The sequence below is a fragment of the Myripristis murdjan genome, chromosome 20 (assembly GCF_902150065.1).
Source record: "Myripristis murdjan chromosome 20, fMyrMur1.1, whole genome shotgun sequence".
NCBI classification, from domain to species: domain Eukaryota; kingdom Metazoa; phylum Chordata; class Actinopteri; order Holocentriformes; family Holocentridae; genus Myripristis; species Myripristis murdjan.
The window spans coordinates 17297468-17316223 of NC_043999.1; the positions used below are offsets into that span (position 1 = coordinate 17297468).

An 18756-nucleotide genomic window follows, 5' to 3' on the forward strand; every position below is an offset into this window, starting at 1 on the left:
GGCAGTAAATACTTCCCAACAAAATTCTTTTCCCCCGTGTTATATCGATTATCCCTGTCATTGTTTTTGGAGAGAACTGTTTCTGATGAGTTTTTCACATATCATTTTTGGCAGTTTGACCTCCACTAAAGAAAAACCCAAACTATCCCAATTGTACTTGAGTGCTGGGAGATAGCGAAGATTGCAGCATACTAGAAACCAAGCCAATCACACAGGAATTGTTTGGATGGATAGATTGCTGTAGGGGTACGTGGGAAAATATATATTTTTCTACATGTTTGGTGAACTGCTCCATTAAGTAACTTTTAGAAAAAAAAAAAAAAAAAAGAAAAAAAAATGTTTGACTTGCTGTGGTGGTGAAAATGAATGTTACTCTCTCCTGCAGCTGCTATTGAGATGCCACTGGGCAAGGCATTTTCCAGTGGGATGATTCAGTGGATACCTGTGCAGCAGAAAGTGAGTGTATGCACATCCAAAAAGTAGGCCAGACATTTGGTGTTGGACCATGATACAACATCTCTCCCCCCGTGTAAACTATAACAAGGCAACAGTAAACATGTAATCACACACAAATGTTGCAGCCCCCCTCACAGCCAATCAGTGACAAACATCTCACTTTATTTTGACCAGTAAGTGCAATTCCCACTCCAGTGTAATTTTGCAAATGCTGGAGTGCAGTGGTGAGATGCAACATTTCCCAATTTGGGTGAAATCGAAATCGCTGTGTCTGAGATACCACAAGAGACACATGGACAAATGAATGGGTTCAGGATGTAGCGTCTTGCCTAGGGATAATCTGTGGAAATGATGAAATGCAGTAGTGAGATGCATTGTTTCTCCAAGTTTCATCTAAATCAACTCATATTTACCCAAGAGGTGTTTACTGTAAGTGTGATGGACAAATGAACTCATGAATGAACAAACAGAGGGATAAGACAAGACAATATCAACTTTTTGTCCCTAAGGCTAAAACTGTCTTTGGCAAATTGCTCCACAGGTTTAAAAATAGACATACAAAACAAGAGGTGCATACACAAAAACATACAAAACAAAGTTGCACTATAAGAACAAGACCATACGGGTACACAAGGCGAATGGAGGGACACTCTCTTTAGTAATTGTAGTTCACTCTCATTTTTTTCAACTTGTTAATAAGGTTTTAAAAAGTTGTCACTACAATTATCTATCACTACAATTTAAAATATGAGGACTTTTGTATCAAATTGTAATCAGTGCTTTGTTGTCGTAAATAAATAATGAGATTTTTGCAAACGCATGTCCAAATTTGCAAAACACTGCTCAGATTTGCAAATGCATATTGGCATTTTCAAATGCATAACGAGATTTGCAAATACAGGTCCACATCCACACACATGTGTTTGGATTTGTAAATGTATAATCACATTTGCAAATGTGTACAGAGATTTGTAAATATGTATTCATACTTGGAAATATGTAATTAGTAGCTCATGTTTCATTTAATTTGGTTTCAAAATCACTGCACATTTGCAAGTTAGCCTCGAGCTATTTATGAATTTTGTACTTCTTTTGGCACATACAGATTTCTGCTGGAATTTGTGTGTGGAACTGTGCAGCCTACGCTATAGCAAGAAGGGAAACCAAATGCTTTACCTCTTGGGCTCCCTCTGGCCTGGAACAACTCCCATTTGCAAATCTCATTACACATTTGCAAATGTCAGTATGCATTTATGAAATTTGGGTATGCGTTTGCTAATTTGGATACACATTTGCAAATCTCAATACACATTGGCAAATATCATGCCATGCATTTGCAATTAAAGTCTTGATTTTATTGCCATACTTTTGCAGGGCCAATTGTGCTTGTGTTTTACATCACTGTTCCAAGGACAATGCAGCCAAGCAGTGCCACAGCTCACATGAGGTATTTCTGATGTCAACATTGAGAATATAAGTGAGCAGATTTATGGGCTTGTGTTCAATGTAGCTGGCAATGAGGCAACCACTGTTGGTCTTGAGCCCCTTCAGCTCGTGGGGCTTTTTCTATCGAGTGAGTGGCTGGCTGAGGTTCACTCTGGTCTTCCCCCAGGCTCTGCCACTTCTTTGATCGTTTTTCTTTTTTCTTTTTTCTTTTGCCTCCTTTCGATTTTGTTTTATTGAAGAGTGTACAGCTGTTGGGAGTGCTGGTCCCACCATCTGCCATTATGAGCGGCCCCACACTGTTCATTCAAAGTGAATCAGTCATCTGTTTGCTTTGGGTGAGACACTTCCTTTGTGCCATAAGTCAGTTCTGCACAGTTTGCAGGAAGACACATAGAATAAACTCATAAACAAAACACAGTTTTCTCAGAAAGGGTCTCATTTTCCTACAACTATTACAGTAAACTATGCCAAAACAATCAGCTTGAGAGTGGTAAATATTCAACCCTTAGTGGCTTTTTAAAAAATCAATCACAAACCGTCACCCTCCTGTTAAATGATAGTCTTCATTATAATCTCTGTTTTTTTACTACCAGCACTACATCGCTTCCAGTTGCTCCTTTGCAAAATCAGGCACCAAATCAGGTATTATACTAGTGAATGCCATGTCTTGTGGAGTCCACAAGACAGAATAAGTGAGTTAGGAAATGAATAAATGACATGCAGTGACGGGAGAAGCAGAGAGAGACAGAGAGAGTGAGAAATGTAGTGAAACAGAGACTGAGAGAGGAAGGAGGAGTGAACAAGGCAGAGTGAGAAAGACAGGAAGAGTGAGAGAGCGAGAGTGAGAGAGAGAGAGAGAGAGAGAGAGAGAGAGAGAGAGAGAAAGAGAGAGAGAGAGACAGAGACAGAGACAGAGATCTGATCAAACATGCAGGTGGTGTGGCCTCATAAAATAAAATCCCTGCCAATGAAGAATGCACTCAGCTCGGAATTTATTCATAGATGTATTTATAATGCATGCCCACAGAATGAATGACTTCTCATGCATTTGAGCGGAGCATGCGTGTGCGTGCGTGTGATTGTAGCCTATAGTTGTGTAAAGCTGTAGGTGTGTGAGTGTGCATGCGTGTGTGTGTGTGTGTGTGTGTGTGTGTGTGTGTGAGTTCCTTGGCCGTGCGGTCTGTCTGTGAGACAGGACAAGTGCTGATTGATGAGAGAACGTTTGTTTTAACGAGTCTCCGGAGTGGATTCACCTTGAGAGAGATTTGGTTTCACACTTTACACCTCTGCTATCCCTGTCTGAAAATGGCTGCATACATCATCATCCCATGGCCATTGTATGTGTGTATATGTGTGTGTGTTTGTTTGAGTGTGTTTGTTTGTGTGTGTGTGTGTGTGTGTGTGTGTGTGTGTGTGTGTATGTGCATGTGAAAAAGAGGGAGAGAAAGAGAAGGGAAGAAAGGGAAGAGAGAGGAAATTTTGTGTATTATAAACTATGTTTGTGTATCTGCATTTGTGTGTGTGTGTGTGTGTGTGTGTGTGTGTGTGTGACAGAGGGAGAGAGAGAGAAAGAGAGAGAGTGAGATGTGGGCGCAGAAATTGAACCCCCATGGGATTAGTTACAGAGCAAGCCAATTGTTTTTTCCATTTAATTTTACTGTACTGAGTTACAAATTATTGATTGTATCCCATTATTCTACCTCCAAACAGTAGGCTAGCTCAATCAGTTTTTTGTGTTATTTTGCCTCTGAATTTATGTTGTTTATTTCAAGCAGTAAATTATGTATGAATGAATACATTAATTGATCATTAAATCAGTGTGAATGAATAGATTAATTAGCACCAGTAATAGTTTGTCCCCATAAATTTGTTAAAAAGCAGCCAACAGATTCGAAATCGAGTGACACAAATCAAGTGATGATAATTTCAGCTGTGGTTACTGCCTGGTATTTTTCAATTCTCTTATGAGGGTTGAGACAGCTCCAGGGGTCCTCGAGGGGGCTGCAGGGGATTCATAACTTAATTTGTGTCTCCCACACGTTATTGGTCACTTTACAGCATAACAGCTGGGTTGGTATAGGGAGTCGGGAGAGCACTCCTAAACTGGAGGAGCTGGGTCTTCAAGCAACATAACATCCACCCTGCCGTAGTGCCCTTGAGCAAGATTGTCTGATTCTTCTGAGCAGGTGCAAGAGACGATACAGAAGAAAATCCAAGAGGGATTAATGAAATATTCAGCAATTAGAAAGTTGTGCTTCTAAATGAGAAATTGTTTCCCTCCTAGGCATGCATCAGGGGAAAAATATCTCACCAATTGTGGATGCTGTTAAGGGTCCTTTGAGCCTCTTAATAGTAATCACAAAGCTTTATGTGTTTTTGAATTATTATTGAATTTTGTATCTCTGCACAAACTATAATTGGGGACATAGTGAAACCTGTGATTGAATATTCCTCATCGTAGTCTTGGGAAAAGCTTTTCCACTTTTGGCCTCTAGATGTCCCCATAACAAACTCACGCCCCTCTTCAATCTTACCGGGATTTCTCTCCGCGTGCTAACCAAGCGCTGGTTGTTGACTGTTTACAAAATTAACCAGGAACCGATGCCGGAAGTCCCTACATTCTGTGAGTTTTTTCCTAAATTTTCACCAAGAGCAAGCATGACACGGTAAAGCTGTGGAGCCGATTTATGAATAGTGACTACCTCTTTCCGCCTGTGGGCGGTTTTGTCCTTTGCGACTCGCTTGTGGCTGCTACAGCGACCTTCCTGCATCTCTGGCGGCAGCAGCACTAGGAGCTTCCCGCGGCTCCTCCTGCTTGTCTTTATCAGGTGTGTCAAAGTAAAGAGAGGCGTCGCAGGCTTGTCGCTGCGTGGCTTGGCTTTCTCTCTCTCTGCACATTTGTATACAAGTGTTGAAGGTGTGGTGGAAGCTAATGCAAAGCAGCCTACACACTGCATGCGAAAGGATGGGAGCAAAGTCCATTCTCACCGATGGCTAATGTGCAAAGGTTGCTGTTAAAGGAGCTTGTGGTTGTATTTAGCTTATGAACTCAGGCATGCAGCCCTGTGTGTGTGTGTGTGTGTGTGTGTGTGTGTGTGTGTGTGTGTGTGTGTGTGTGTGTGCGTGTGCGTGTGCGTGTGCGTGTGCGTGTGTGTGTGTGTGTGTGTGTGCGTTCTCTGAGCATACACACAGGACACACACATGCAGAACACATACCTTAAACACATGCCTTAAAAGCTCATAAATAACTAAACATGTTTCAGTATGCAATAACGCACCTTGACCAGACTGTAAATAAATATAATATCTCACCCTTGGGCCCATTCTTCACAGATACTGTCATTTAAAGAGCAACAAATGGGCTGTTAGGTTGTAAAATTTATGTAATGGGGCAAATGATTGGAAAGAGGACAGTAACAATAATGTCATTCATGTTAGTTTGTTTGTTTATGAGTTTGACGTGACTGTATGGATCATGTTTTCAAAGAAGAAGTGAGTCATACACATACAGTCCAGCAAATATCTGTGACAGGCTGCTTATAAAGTCTTATGGGGGTTGATAGAGTGAAAAAAATACAATAACTGGAATTTCACTTCAACTAAATCAACCCTGGATAATAATAATGCATTCAGGTATTTCTTTTGTGTGACCTTTTTGTATTGGTATTTAAATGTGGTTATATAGGGTTAGGGTTACAAGTAACATATGAATATAATCCCAAATGTCTATGCATTTATCAGCACAAACCTGACAAACAAGAAGTTATAGAAGAAGAAATAAGAGCACTTTTTTTGTCCCACGCCATATCCCACCCTTTGGTTTTGAATTGTTAAATATTCACATGTTTGATGAACATTAACAGCTTCTTCATTCAAAAATGTGACTCTTGTTCTTGTCCACTTGGTTAAGCTGGTATGCGAAAGGTGGCTGCCACTGTAGCATGGCCAAACATCTCCCTGAAAAGCTTTTATTGTGTGGCCAAAGTAATAAATTTCCACTTTATGGTTAGAATTCAACTCGCTGACCTAAGTAACATAGTCTACTTTATTACAGATTTAGAATGAACGGTTAGACTCGGGTGTGAGTAGATGTAGGCTATAACCTTGAGTCAAAAGTTCAACAGGTTGGTTTAATGAAAAACATCCATCCATACATTCAACATACATCCATCCAACCTCAGGCTCTTCTCCTCTTGTTTTTTCTGGCATTTTTCTCTCTGCTCTGCTTTAAGACAACTTGGCTGTAAGGCTGAAAGGTGAGGCTGGGCAAGGCATGTTTTGTTTTTTAATCTTTTGTGATGCTTGTGGATTGCTGTTGTTACTGTATGTAGAAGGGGGGAAAAAAAGTACCACATGTTGGCCTGCAGCATGTGAGGGGATTGGTCTGTAAGTGTATGGTTGAATCTCCAGATAATTTTTAGAAGCTTTGGTTATTTTTACAGAGTTTGATTTATTTAAAACATAGACTTTCAGACAAGTATTTTTCTTGAAATGTCAAGAAATGTGTAGGGATTTCAAGCTGATTATACCATTTAGTGTTCATATTACTAAATAAATACCTTAATGAAATAAGACAAAGATACTGTAGAGGGAACAGCGTGTTACAGTCAAGTTCTATATTCAAGCATCTAAATTCATGGGCCCCTCTAACCTTACCATTGTCTAGAAATTGCTAACCATTACAGCTACAGTTTCTCGCAGTTGCATCATCATCTTGTCCCATAGTTTCAACAAAGTCACGCGCAGTGCAGAATTAACCACAGTCAAGTGAAACCGTCTGAGAACTTGCAAATCACCACAGATCTGCTTCCACAGTTGCCTGCGGCTTGTATTATTGTGCAGAATTGACACATTTTAGAGTGTGTCAACCCAAATAGTAACTAATTGTTTTCTCATGCAGCAGAAGGTGTCATTTTCACTATGTGTTAAGCCAGCAGGAGCTTAATTGCCTTAAGTACTCTCTGAATTTCATGGGGTGTTAATTGTTAATTGTGCTGGTTATGTTTTTGCCAAATACAGCTTATATTTTGGAGCCGAACCAATATGCTCAAGTATTTTATTCAGCCTTTCTTATGGTGAACGGACTTGAAGGGCTTATGTTGAAGGCGATGGCAGCATATTGTCTTGTAGCTTTGTACAAATATAGCCCGACTGCACACATGTTGGTCTTTTGTGTCATATTTTGCAAGTAGCACAGAGGACGGCTTTAGGCAAACTGGAAAGAGAGACAGGCTGGAGAAGAAGCTTCCTTTGATCAGCTGGAGTGACATCTTGGAAGAAAGAAAGACAAAAAGACAAAGAAAGAAAGAAAAAACATGAGAAGCTAGAAGTGTGGTGACAGTATCTCTCCTCCTCTTCGGTGGTCTAGGTGAGGAGGTCGACTGAAGACAGATTTCTGCGGATGCTGGTCATGGATGAAGAGTTGACGCCTCTGGATTGCCTGCTACCGTCAGGTACTGTGCACAGGAAAACACACCCATCCTTACCCAGGCATGGATGCTATGCAAATGCACATTCCCTTGGTACAAACAGACACACGCACACAGTCAGTCAAACACATGTGCACACACGTACATACACTCACACACAGGACATGAACACAGAGTCAGGGGCATGCTAACACAAACGCTCACACACGCCTCACATACACAGATGCCCACACAAGGCAGAGATAATCTATGTGTGGCCAGCACACACACACACACACACACACACACACACACACACACATTCATGCACACACATCACTGTCATACTTGTCTTCCTTGCCCTACCTCTCCCACATACTCTGACATATATAAACACCCTGAGGGGAATAAAACTCACAAACAAACCACTGGCAGTGTCATAACAACTCTGTGTGTATGTGTGTGTGTGTGTGTGTGTGTGTGTGTGTGTGTGTGTGTGTGCGTGCCTGCGAGATGTTCCTGCATGGGTTTTAGGCTTTGTAAATAATGATCTTTTAAATCTTTAAAGAGGAATTGGTGGTATATCTACCAGTAATGTTTTGTATTTGGGGGAAAAAAGCAGGCTGACATTAACTAAGTTTAAAATGATCGTGTAACTATTTTAAGCAGTGAAACATGTCTAAAAATATTGCAGCATAGCTCTTCAATGACATACCTGTCATCATGTAACTCAGCTTTGCCCCACCATGACATCAGGACGCAGACTTAGGGGTGTGCGGTAGGTCGATGTTAGATCGTAAATGATTAAAATGTCTCCACGATCTGCCTTCATTGAAAGATCGTGAGTGCCATGCTACAGTGGCACCACACACAAATGCAGCATGATCCTGTCTGAAAAAAAAAAGAAAAAACTACTATGATATTTTTGCCAAGTTGCCCACCTCTGTGCCGACTGATGTATATGTTGGATTGGGAAAAAAAAAAAAAAAAAAAAAAAAAAAAAAAAACCTTAATATGTCGCTACATTTCTCTCTCAGAGCTGTGTATCTTGTTCCGATTGTGAAACTTGTTTATAGCGATATTGTTTCACCCAAAATTAGTTCTGTGGTAGCCAGCACCAAATTAAGAGACAAAATGCCTACATGAATATGCACTGGAGCTGTTCTTAAAAATCCAAAATCAAAATTACAGACTAGCCTCCAGACATCAGGCCTGAGTTTTCACATAGGAGAAAGCCGACTATAGCTGCCCTTAGCCACTGCTCTCGGGTCAAGGTTCAGGTTAGTTCTCTGATGGTTGGAAGAGTGTGTGTATGTGTGCTCGTGTGTGTGTGTGTGTGATGTAAGTTAAGCTCATTTGAGATCTGCGCCTAAAGGCAGGTTTTACCCAGAGCTGTGAAGGTCAAGAGGATGGTACTGCAGTCGGGCCTGCGAGGCAGACAGCAGCGTGGAGTCCTGTCTGAGTCCTCTGGCTTAGCATTACAGCTTTGATTACACTTGTCGTTTCAGTGTGATTTGATATCAGGATTTAATTTAAAGCCGCACAAAGAATTTTACATAACATATTCCCACATTATCAGTCTAAATAATAAACGGGGGCTGCAAAAGAGTAGAGCACTCCACCCCCTACCACCCAAGGCACACTGTAGACACACAGTTATTGCCCAAATTAAATTCTTTTTATTGAGTACATAGACTCTGGTGGGAAATCTTCATGCTCACAAGGATATGAGTAGAAGCTTTACAGAGAAATGCAAACTCCAAAGAAAGCTGACTTATGGATAGTAAATCTTGTCTCGCCCCTTTTCAATCCTTTGGCATAGGGCGATTACAGCCCAGCTTGGTCGGTAAACATGACCATGCTGTGCGCAGTTTACAGACATCGTGTTACATGGTTTATGGGTAATAAAGTGCTTTAAGGAGAAATAGACTCTCCAATTCTCTTACCCAGTTACATCAGCTTGTAATTTCCAGTACTCTCCAGGAGTTATTTTGTGACAAAGTGACACCAAAACCTCAGATTTACTGCTGAAGTTTTAGATAGTTAAAAAAGAATATTCTGCTGTCAGACTCTATTCTAGCTTCGCTGGAAATATCTTGACGTGACGACACGCTGTTTATGTTTGGCCAGTTATCCCCGAAAATGAGAAAAATCCATCACCAAGCTACAAAATTGCTCCGGATATGCAGGGTGCATTGTCAGTACTTGTTTTCTGGAAGAGCATTAAAGCGTTTGGAAGCAGTTGCATTTTTCCTTTAAATTTCAAACCATTACCTCTCACTACCATTTTGCGCTGAGATGATTAGTCGATTAATCAATCAGTTGATTGGCAGAGAATTAGCTGATTATAATTTTGATAATTGACACATGCTTTTAGTCATTTATTAAGTATAAATACCATAATATAAGCTTCAGTGCTATGGTTTGCTCGCTTTTCTCTGTTTCATATGTTAATGTTATATATATAATTAATGTTACATTAATACCTGGGGTGTTTTTATTTATTTATTTCTTTATTTATTGGATTCTGGCTAGACGTTAAGCGCTCTGCCAATTTGTGAAGTTTTTTAAACATTTTATAGGTGAAATGATTAATTGAAAAAAATAATAGAATTGGTAGTTGCAGGCCTTCTGCCATTTATACAGACTATGAGAGGAGCATCCAGAAATAGGATTCCAGTTATATTTTGAGATAAGCTCTGAAGGTCCAGTGTGAGAATTAAAGCATTTTTTGTTGTTGTTGAACATCATGCGCCTTGCTGTGATCAGATACCAGGTCACACTGAAGCAACAAGAGTTACCAGAACCTGTTAGTGTTGCGTTCATAAAAACCGCATGACTGTCTCTCTGTGCCTGCCTTTCTCGCTCTCACGCCCGCTGTCTGTCTCTCTCCTGATTGTTGTTGCTGCTTGGTCGTGCATCCAATCACTTTAATCATCTGCTCGGACCACAGGCGTCTCACCGTGTTAGTGTGTGTGCGCGCTTGTGCGTCTTTTTATAGTACGTACTGCACAGTCTTGTTCACGCGTGCGATTTCTGCAGTACACACATACAGGATCGGTGTTGGCCTTGATTATCTGTGCTTGTACAACTCAAAAATCAATAACAATAACAAACAGAAAGGCCAGCATCAGTCAGTAGACACTTGGGGAGTTTATTGAAACAAATGTTCACGCAGCTGTGTTCAGCATTAAAGGCCATGCTCTTCAGGTTACTCCATGTACAAATCCAAGATGCATGCTAAAGACTTAACAGTGAGTGCAAATACTCCCCTGATTTTTGTGTGCAGATTGCAGAATAGATTCGAGCAGACAATGATCCTCCTGATGATATAGCTCTGTCAGTGTAACTGTCAATTGTTTGCTATCAAAGGTGAAGTGGCAGGATGGAGATTTGTCTGTGATTTCCCAAATGAAAGACAAAATGTTTTCTGTGCTGTGGAGGGTTTTCAGAACTCTTTTAAAGCTTGCATATGTGTATCTTTCTTCTGTTTCATCTGTTACAGGAAATGTTTATCTACACTTTTAGTTCTCTTGGTGGAGAATTTAAAAACTGCCCCTGGATGTCTGCATTTTAAAATCCCCGGTGTGCACAGTTAGCCTTTTAAATTTCAATATTTTAATTATAAATGCCTATTCCTGGAAAATCTATGCGGTTGAGTATGTGTCTGCGGTTTGGGTGTGTATGTGTGTGTTTGTGGTATTTGTACTGTCTGGCACTTTTAAAAGCATCCCAAGGTGACATTCCTTTCAGCAGCGTGCACAAAAGGCCATGCACCTAATTGTGCGGATGTGCACGTGTGTGCCCGCGCATGTGTGTGTGTGTATGTGAGGAGGGGTTGTCTAAAAAGTCACGGCTGGTTGAGTTTGTCTTTTGTTCTCTGTACACCTCCAGCCAATTAAGAGACAAGACTGACAAATCTACTCCTCCTCCTTCCCCCTCTCACCCACCCCTCCTTGCATCCTCCTCTTTTTTCTTTTCCTCCTCTGTCTCTCGTTCTCTCATCCTCTCCTCCCCTCCTCTTCCTTTTGCCATACACTGCTGTTGACTTTCTTATTTGAAATGACCTTCCAGTGATGTGAACTTTTTAACAGCATAAGGGCTGCTGCAGCAGCAGAGTCACTAGCCATGTTACCATCACTGTACTTTTATGTGCATTTTGAAGAATCGCATTTGAAAAGGTTGATGGAATCGACAAAATTTGACAAAATGTCCTTGATTTCTCAAAAAGTTTTTACATTCAGTTTCGGTAGCTTTTGCCTTTTTCAAAAGAGAGCTAATGCACTTAATGGGAGATGGAAACACCTCTGCTGAATAAGTTCTGATGCAGCAAACATTGAACTCACACTCACTTTTTCTACTCCCCTGTATATTCACTCCAAACACGCCTAATTCATGTTTTTTTTCCTTTTTTGCAACATTGCAAAAGTTGGCACAAAATTTGCTTGACGATTACATGGATGGACAGCTACTGTGTCAAACACATAAGGGAAGTGTCTTTTTTTCCATACCATGTCAGCCAGACCTGAGGAGACAAGGTCCCTGTTTCCACCTTGTATTAACATCCGTTTTGAGAAATCTGAACTCAACCTGACACCTCGAAGTACACGTGTAAACAGCAGCAATGTGTCCTGAGTAACTGGACCTCAGGATGCATTCAGAGGTGGTCTGGGAAACTTGTGTCTGCAGCGCATTAGAGGTGTAAACAGTTATGTGTCCCAGGATCAATTTTAGGACCACCTATTTACCTGACGTCCTCCGTTTTGCAATTACTACAGGAATACCACAGAAATATTACAGGTTGATTTATACACCTAAGCAGAGAACTTGACCCTCTCAGACCCGCTGGGATTATTAAATAATCTGAGCCTGAGCATGATCAGTCGAGCCTGTAACAGATGTGAAATGCGTCTTCAGTGATTAAGAGTACTTAAAAATGAGGCTTGAGTGAGCAAGAATGTCCCCTTTTGTTAAATATCTGCTGCCTGTTAAATGCCATTTTATTTTTATTTTTTCCGTGGAAGGATGACTAGCAAAGTAAGAATTTCATTTTACAATTTCTCTCTCTCTCTCTCTCTCTCTCTCTCTCTTTCCCTCACTCTCTGTCTCTCTCTCTCTCTCCCTCCCTCCCTCCCTCACTCTCTGTCTCTCTCTCTCTCTCTCTCTGTCTGAAATGATACGTGTTCATTTGCATATAGAGCGGGAAAGTGGCGAGACACATGTGGAGACACAATTTAATGCCAGGTGTGAATGGATGGACTGAGAGCTGTCCACTTGTGTTCGGCTCACCAAAGACACATTTTAATACCAGGTGGGACAGAGCCAAGGTTTTCCAGAAAGCATTAATTGGAACTGAGTGCCTGGTTCCAACACAGGCTACATTTTCAGCACACAGGGTCAGTTGGTGGCAAAGTGATGCAAAATGACCATGAGACTTTCATGAAAACAACATTTGATTCCCTTTCGTCTCTAATGCTTTCTGTTCGTCAGAAATTGGTGGGTTAAAATCCTGTCGGAGTACTTCATTTATTTATTTATTTGTTTCTTTATTTGTATGTTTGTTTAATAAAAGCGGTTTTCAATATGCATTGGGAAAAAGGTTTGTTTTTTAAACAGTGAATGAAAAAGATGCCAGCTTCAGGTCCACCCAAAGAAGATAACATTGATTTTATGTATGCATGTATGTATATATGTATGTATTTATTTATTTATTTGCCCTTAAAGTTTCTCCTAAGGAGCCTCACAGTTTCACATACATATTTTGATTGAAACGCTTAAAAATATTCAGTATGCCATTGTTTTTTGGGTGCATCATTACATCAAATAGAAATCCAGCAGGGCATATTTGGCACCTTTCAAAACCTTGGGATCTCAACCAGAATTTAAAATACAGTTCTGTGGCTCTGAACAAACACAGCCATGCAGCAAAGACAAACCCACCGATGGGAGCGGCAGAGTTGAAGAGGTTAACCAGGAAAAATCCAACTGAGATTAAAACCTCTTCTCAGTGGGGTCCTAATAAGGAGCAAGATATGCGGTACTGGGAAATAAAAGAAAGCTGTAACAGGCAGAGCAATTGCTACAGAGAGATGCACCAGTGCAAAACAATACATGGCAAAATCATAGACAACAATACGTCATAAATCACTGAGCATAAAAAGGAGAAAAGAGAAGTGGGCAGTGGGCAGACAAGAGAGGGCTTCAGGCAGAGGGCTGGAAGGAAAGGGTGGGAAAAGCAAACATCACACTAAAAAGCATTACCAAGTTCTGACTGATTCCCATTCTGTAGACCTGGTAATGTCCTTAGTCCTTCTGACATAGCCAAGTCCTTCAGATTTAAATCCTTTCAACACCTTGAGCACAGCACACACATGTGATATCTTTGGCCTGCAGCCTCACAGTGGAGCTGGGATGATATGCCATTTAGAAACTGGGATCCAAATGGAAGTCATTTGTGGTAACACAGTTTGGGAGAAGTAACATTGTGGCAGTCATAAAAGCTGACTTAAGCTTGCATATAACATTTTGGCATTGCTTCAAAATTGGAACAACTCTAAAAGTTGGTGACAGCAAACATAAAAGGAAATATAAATTGAGAGAAATGAAAATAGGGAGGGGAAGAGAGGTGGTGTTTCAATCTTTGGTCTATTAAGGCTTTTCTAGCGGTCCTCTGTGGTCTGTTGTCAATTAATGGAGAGTTTTCTATTATGTCTTTGTATTACAGGCAGATAGAAAAGTTTGGATTGTGAAGTATTAGTCACTGCACCTGCATTAGCAGCAGAGTGACAGAGACAGAAAGAGAAACTGATTTTTTCGGGGGGGGTGGGTGGGGGCTTGAGAGAGGTGCGACAGTGAAATGACACACACAATACAGCATTGAGGTACACTGAGAGAGAAGTGAGAACAAATGCATTAATGAAAGCCAGAGGGTGACAGTTAGGTTATTTTAGCTCCTGCTGTTCTGAATAGGCTTTACGCTATTGTCATGTAGTTACAGTCGACATGTCACCAAGGTCAAGCTATTCAAATGAGCTTTGATGAGATAATGCGTGTGAGTCTAAGTGCACAGATTTCCCGGACTACAATTGTGATTCTGACAGTGATTGTGACCCCCAGCAGAGGAGAGTCAAGGTACTTTAGCTGAAAGCACACACTTACTTGACATACTGCAGGTTATCCAAATTGCGTGCGCACACACACTCACACACAGACGCACTCACACAGAATTGCATAGCAAAGATTGCGTGCAAGTATGCCCCGCTATTTTACAGAGCATTGCGGCTATTCATTTGACTACCACCATCAAGCAGACCTCTTGTTCCATCACCTTGCCAGAAGAATGGGATAACACTTTGGGGTACAAAATTACTTCTTCAGGTCAGCGGCTGACACTGACACCTTGGTGTAATGTCTTTAGGTTGAGCATGGGTGTTTTCAGTTGCAATAATAAAAAATAAAAAAAAATCCCAAACTTGCTATTATTAGCTATCTTAGCATTACAGTAGTTGATATTGATGATAATGACTCAGGGTGTGTTTCTGGTCCTGGTGTGACAGCTAATCAATATTAAAAAATAGATTAAGTTAACACATGTAACATATCCACCTGTGGTCCTTCTAGTGTCCCAGGTTAACATATTGGAAGGATAAAATTATTTGCAAAACAGGAACCATAAACTCATATTCATTTTCAGTACAGGCATAAATAAATGAATGAATGCGCTGGCCACTTGGGTGGTCTATGTGATCATAATACTGTGCAAAATAAAATAATTTTATTATTCATGGTTTTCCCATATCCGGAGGTAAGGTTACCACACAGATACACTGAATGCATTTGCAAAACTGAATCTCCTCTGTGACTTGTGGAATATTCATTGAAATCTCTGTCGTGAGATGTAAAGGCGTAAATGAGTCATGTTGTCCTTAATATTAGCCCCACTCAGTAAGGCCTTCCACATAAGCCTCCTTTTCACAGCTTTCCAAACTAAAAACTTTTATCATCATGAAAAAGGGAGATAATGTTGGGTTTAAAGGTTTCCTAATAAAAAAGAAGAGAACAGGGTCCTGGTGAATGTGAAATACCTTGAATATGTTAGATTAACCTTGCTTGTGCACTAGTCAAGGTATTAAAAAGCTAAAGTAGCCTTATCTCACCGAGCCTTTATAAACTGTCAGCCTTTCAGTCTGCTTCACCTTCTGCTCCCCAGCAAGCCTTTGTTTGTTAGTGTGGGGTTTCACAGGAAGTTAGACAGATGAAGTAGAGAAACCATTGTTGATTAATGTCGCTTTATTCCTCAGAAGTCTGAAGTTGACCTTAAATAATCTTCATCTACATCTTCTGCAGCCGAGGGCATTTATTTGCTGTCTTGTTTGTGACATCATTTTTTATTGATTTAATGCTGTTAACAGTTCTATTACAATTAATGTTGCAAAGATCAGTTAAGAGGCTCTTATCTTTACGTTGTGTGAAAATGGGCAGGATGCACTGCACCTCATCTGAGATTTAAAAAAAAAAAAAAATCTACAAAGTCATGATGACCTGAAAGAATAGAAGGCAATGCACACATGCACAAGAGTACAGCTGTGCGCAAAACACTTAATCGTATGCACAGAGATAAACAGACAGAGAAAAGGCGATACAGGCACACATGTGCGCACTCACTTGCTCATTTATTTCATGCTTACCACCTGCATTCACATTCAGTGGGGGATTTCTTGTCAAAAAAATAGCTTAATCTGATTGTAATCTGTTTGAGACATATGTGGGCAGGCAGAGCGCAGCGGTGTTCTTATATTCAAGGTCATATGAAACAGTTGAACATTTGGAGTAAAGTACAAGGACACACACACACACACACACACACACACACACACACACACACACACACACACACTGGAAGAAATCAAATAGCCAGGTATACAGAAGGCAACTTCCATCTAATTTTCTCTCTGTGTGTAACTCCTTTAGTGAGGATGAAATTTCTTGCTATAATTAGGCAATGAGTCTCTATTACATTTACTGACATCTTGTTAACAGTAAATTTGTTGTCATATTTTAACATTATTCACCATTTCAGCAGAATCCTTAGATTCACTGTGGTTAGCCTCACAGGACTCCCACTTAACATGTGACAAATGGAAAGTAGAGGCTTCAAAACAAATAACTCATCCTCTGTTGTTGCAAACAATCCACTTTCACTGTAATTAGATAAGGTGGAAGAAAGTTTTGAACATTCATGAGACCGAGCTGCCGCATCCTGACTTGTTTGAAGTTGTTTCTGTTTTTAAATCCTCACACTAATTATCTCGGCTTTCGGTGTGGTGCATGATAATGACCTCATTATCACGGCTTTGTTTTAGTTTTGTACTTAATTTAGCACATTCAAGGCCACTAACATCGACCTCCAATCGGTGTTCGCAAAGTCTATTTTTGAACATACAAATGGTAAATTGCTCTCTGTTCGTGTTAGTTGCTGTTTGACCATGATTCTCTGTCTACTGTCTGTCTATATATCCATCTATCTTTGATTTATGTCTGTCTTTCATCCTTTCTTTCACCCTCTCTTTCTCTTCAGGCACACAACGGATCTGTCTGATCATTCTGAACCAGCCCCTGGATAAAGACTACCTACACATCCTCTGGAGTAAAGGTAGCTACCTCACAGATCAGCAACACAGATCAAACAAGCCACATAGATGCCAGCTACACTAATCACCTGCATTGCGTTGGCGTTGGGCACGTATTCCCCTGTTGTTTTTGGTGAACTGTGTTCCCTTCCCTGCTTCCCCTCACTGCTCAAATCCTTAATTGCTCTTGTGTCATTGAAAATGCCCGCTCCCTGCCCTCTGCCCAGACTTGCTGTGACAAGTATTCTAATGAAGGTAAAGATGACATCCCTTTTTTTCCCGGAAAATAATTTTTCTACCAGAAGCAGTTTGATCTTGATGGCTCACATAGCTCAGTGATTTGTGACACGCACAGCTACATAATCTGAGAAACAGTTACACCGAGTCACCCTCTGCTAAACAAAATAATTTCATAGTGTTAGGGCTGGGTATCGAGAATGATGCTAATTAGGTTCCGGTTCCTGATTAGTCGGAACAGAAACACCAAATAACTCGTGGACAAATGGTACCGCTGTTGATTTTAATTGTAATTTATTTTAATTCACCAACTTTCTGGTCATTTCCTTTACATCCCAGCATAAGGACCTTTTTTTAACAGTAATATGATGACGTACCTTCTGTTGCTTTCAATCATTGTGGAGATGAAAAAAATGGCTGAGAAGTTAAAATGTACTAAAGTGTGACCTCAGTTTACAAAAGCAGATGGAAATACAGAATAATATGCAACAGATGTACGTAATTTATGTAAAAAGATGTTGTGTGCAGGCTGGCAACAGCGGTACTCTCATAAAACACCCACAGCTCTGGCATGGCATTAATTTGAAGCAGTGCAATGTAATCGATTGCATCAGCAAAGTTTTTGCTGCCGGGTGCGATTCCTCAAGCCTTCCAGCTCATTCTCGTCCAGTCAAGGTAACGTATCTTATCAAAATAAGGGAATCCAATATTGTGAATTTAGGGAAAAGAGTGAATTCACAGCACCAGCAGCCTTTTTTTAATTGCTTGTAATTTCTTTGTGAAGCTACAGCCAGTTCTTGCTTCTTGGGAGCACATTGTGTAAGACAGCCAGTCTGCTCAATATATGCTTTATTCTAAAATGAGCTCACTTCTAACAAAAAAAATTACTTTTTGTACACTTTATTTATAGACGATGTACCATCGAGCATTACTCTTTGCAAACATTTTAATTTAGCTAATTTAGCCAATAATATCTATCTACCTATAATATATGTTTATTATACTGTGTTCCCAGCAATCAGTGAGTCACATTCTCAAAATTTGTGGCTATTCCAATGTGAATTAATCTTTGTTGTCCTGCGCTGAGCCGAGAGAAGGTAGTGGTGTGTAAAACCTAGTTCTGATAATTAATGTTTTTCCACTGTAGAGAGCCAGCAATTTGGCACATGCTTGGCATGAGGTCGAGAAGAAAAGCATCAGAAATCACAGTTGTATCAAAGGCAGCCACACCTAGAGATGGATGATCACAGATTATACAGGATCATCAGCTCACAGTCACACTCCATCGCATCAGTCTAGTAGAGTGTCAGTAGGCAATACTGGTAATGGGATCGATATCAACAAAACCCTGTAGACAGTAGGGATTTCCATTGCAGGAATACTTTGAAGACCTAATCTATATGGCATATGGCCTTATTGCCCCACAGTTTGTTTACATAGTTTACAAAACTAGGAAAATTTCATTGGAATAATATATCCTGTTTTGCTTTTACTGGCTCATTTATTCTTGGTGTATTTTGGAGTTGGATTAAAACACATTTGACTGAAGGTTAAGCCATGTTTATTAAAAATGAAATAAA

The 18756-nt window shown here is 40.3% G+C and overlaps 1 protein-coding gene across 3 annotated transcripts in view; it reads left to right on the forward strand.

Annotated features, from left to right (window-relative positions):
- The first annotated feature begins 4426 nt into the window (after nt 1-4426).
- tpk1 (thiamin pyrophosphokinase 1) overlaps nt 4427-18756 on the forward strand; it is a 75465-nt gene continuing 61135 nt past the window's right edge. The window contains exons 1-3 of one of the 3 annotated variants that reach the window (XM_030079350.1): nt 4427-4525; nt 7271-7355; nt 16888-16962. In XM_030079350.1, coding sequence (XP_029935210.1) covers nt 7304-7355; nt 16888-16962 — 127 coding nt within the window. In that variant the 5' untranslated portion in view covers nt 4427-4525; nt 7271-7303. The other 2 variants (XM_030079349.1, XM_030079351.1) reach the window with 2 other exon arrangements.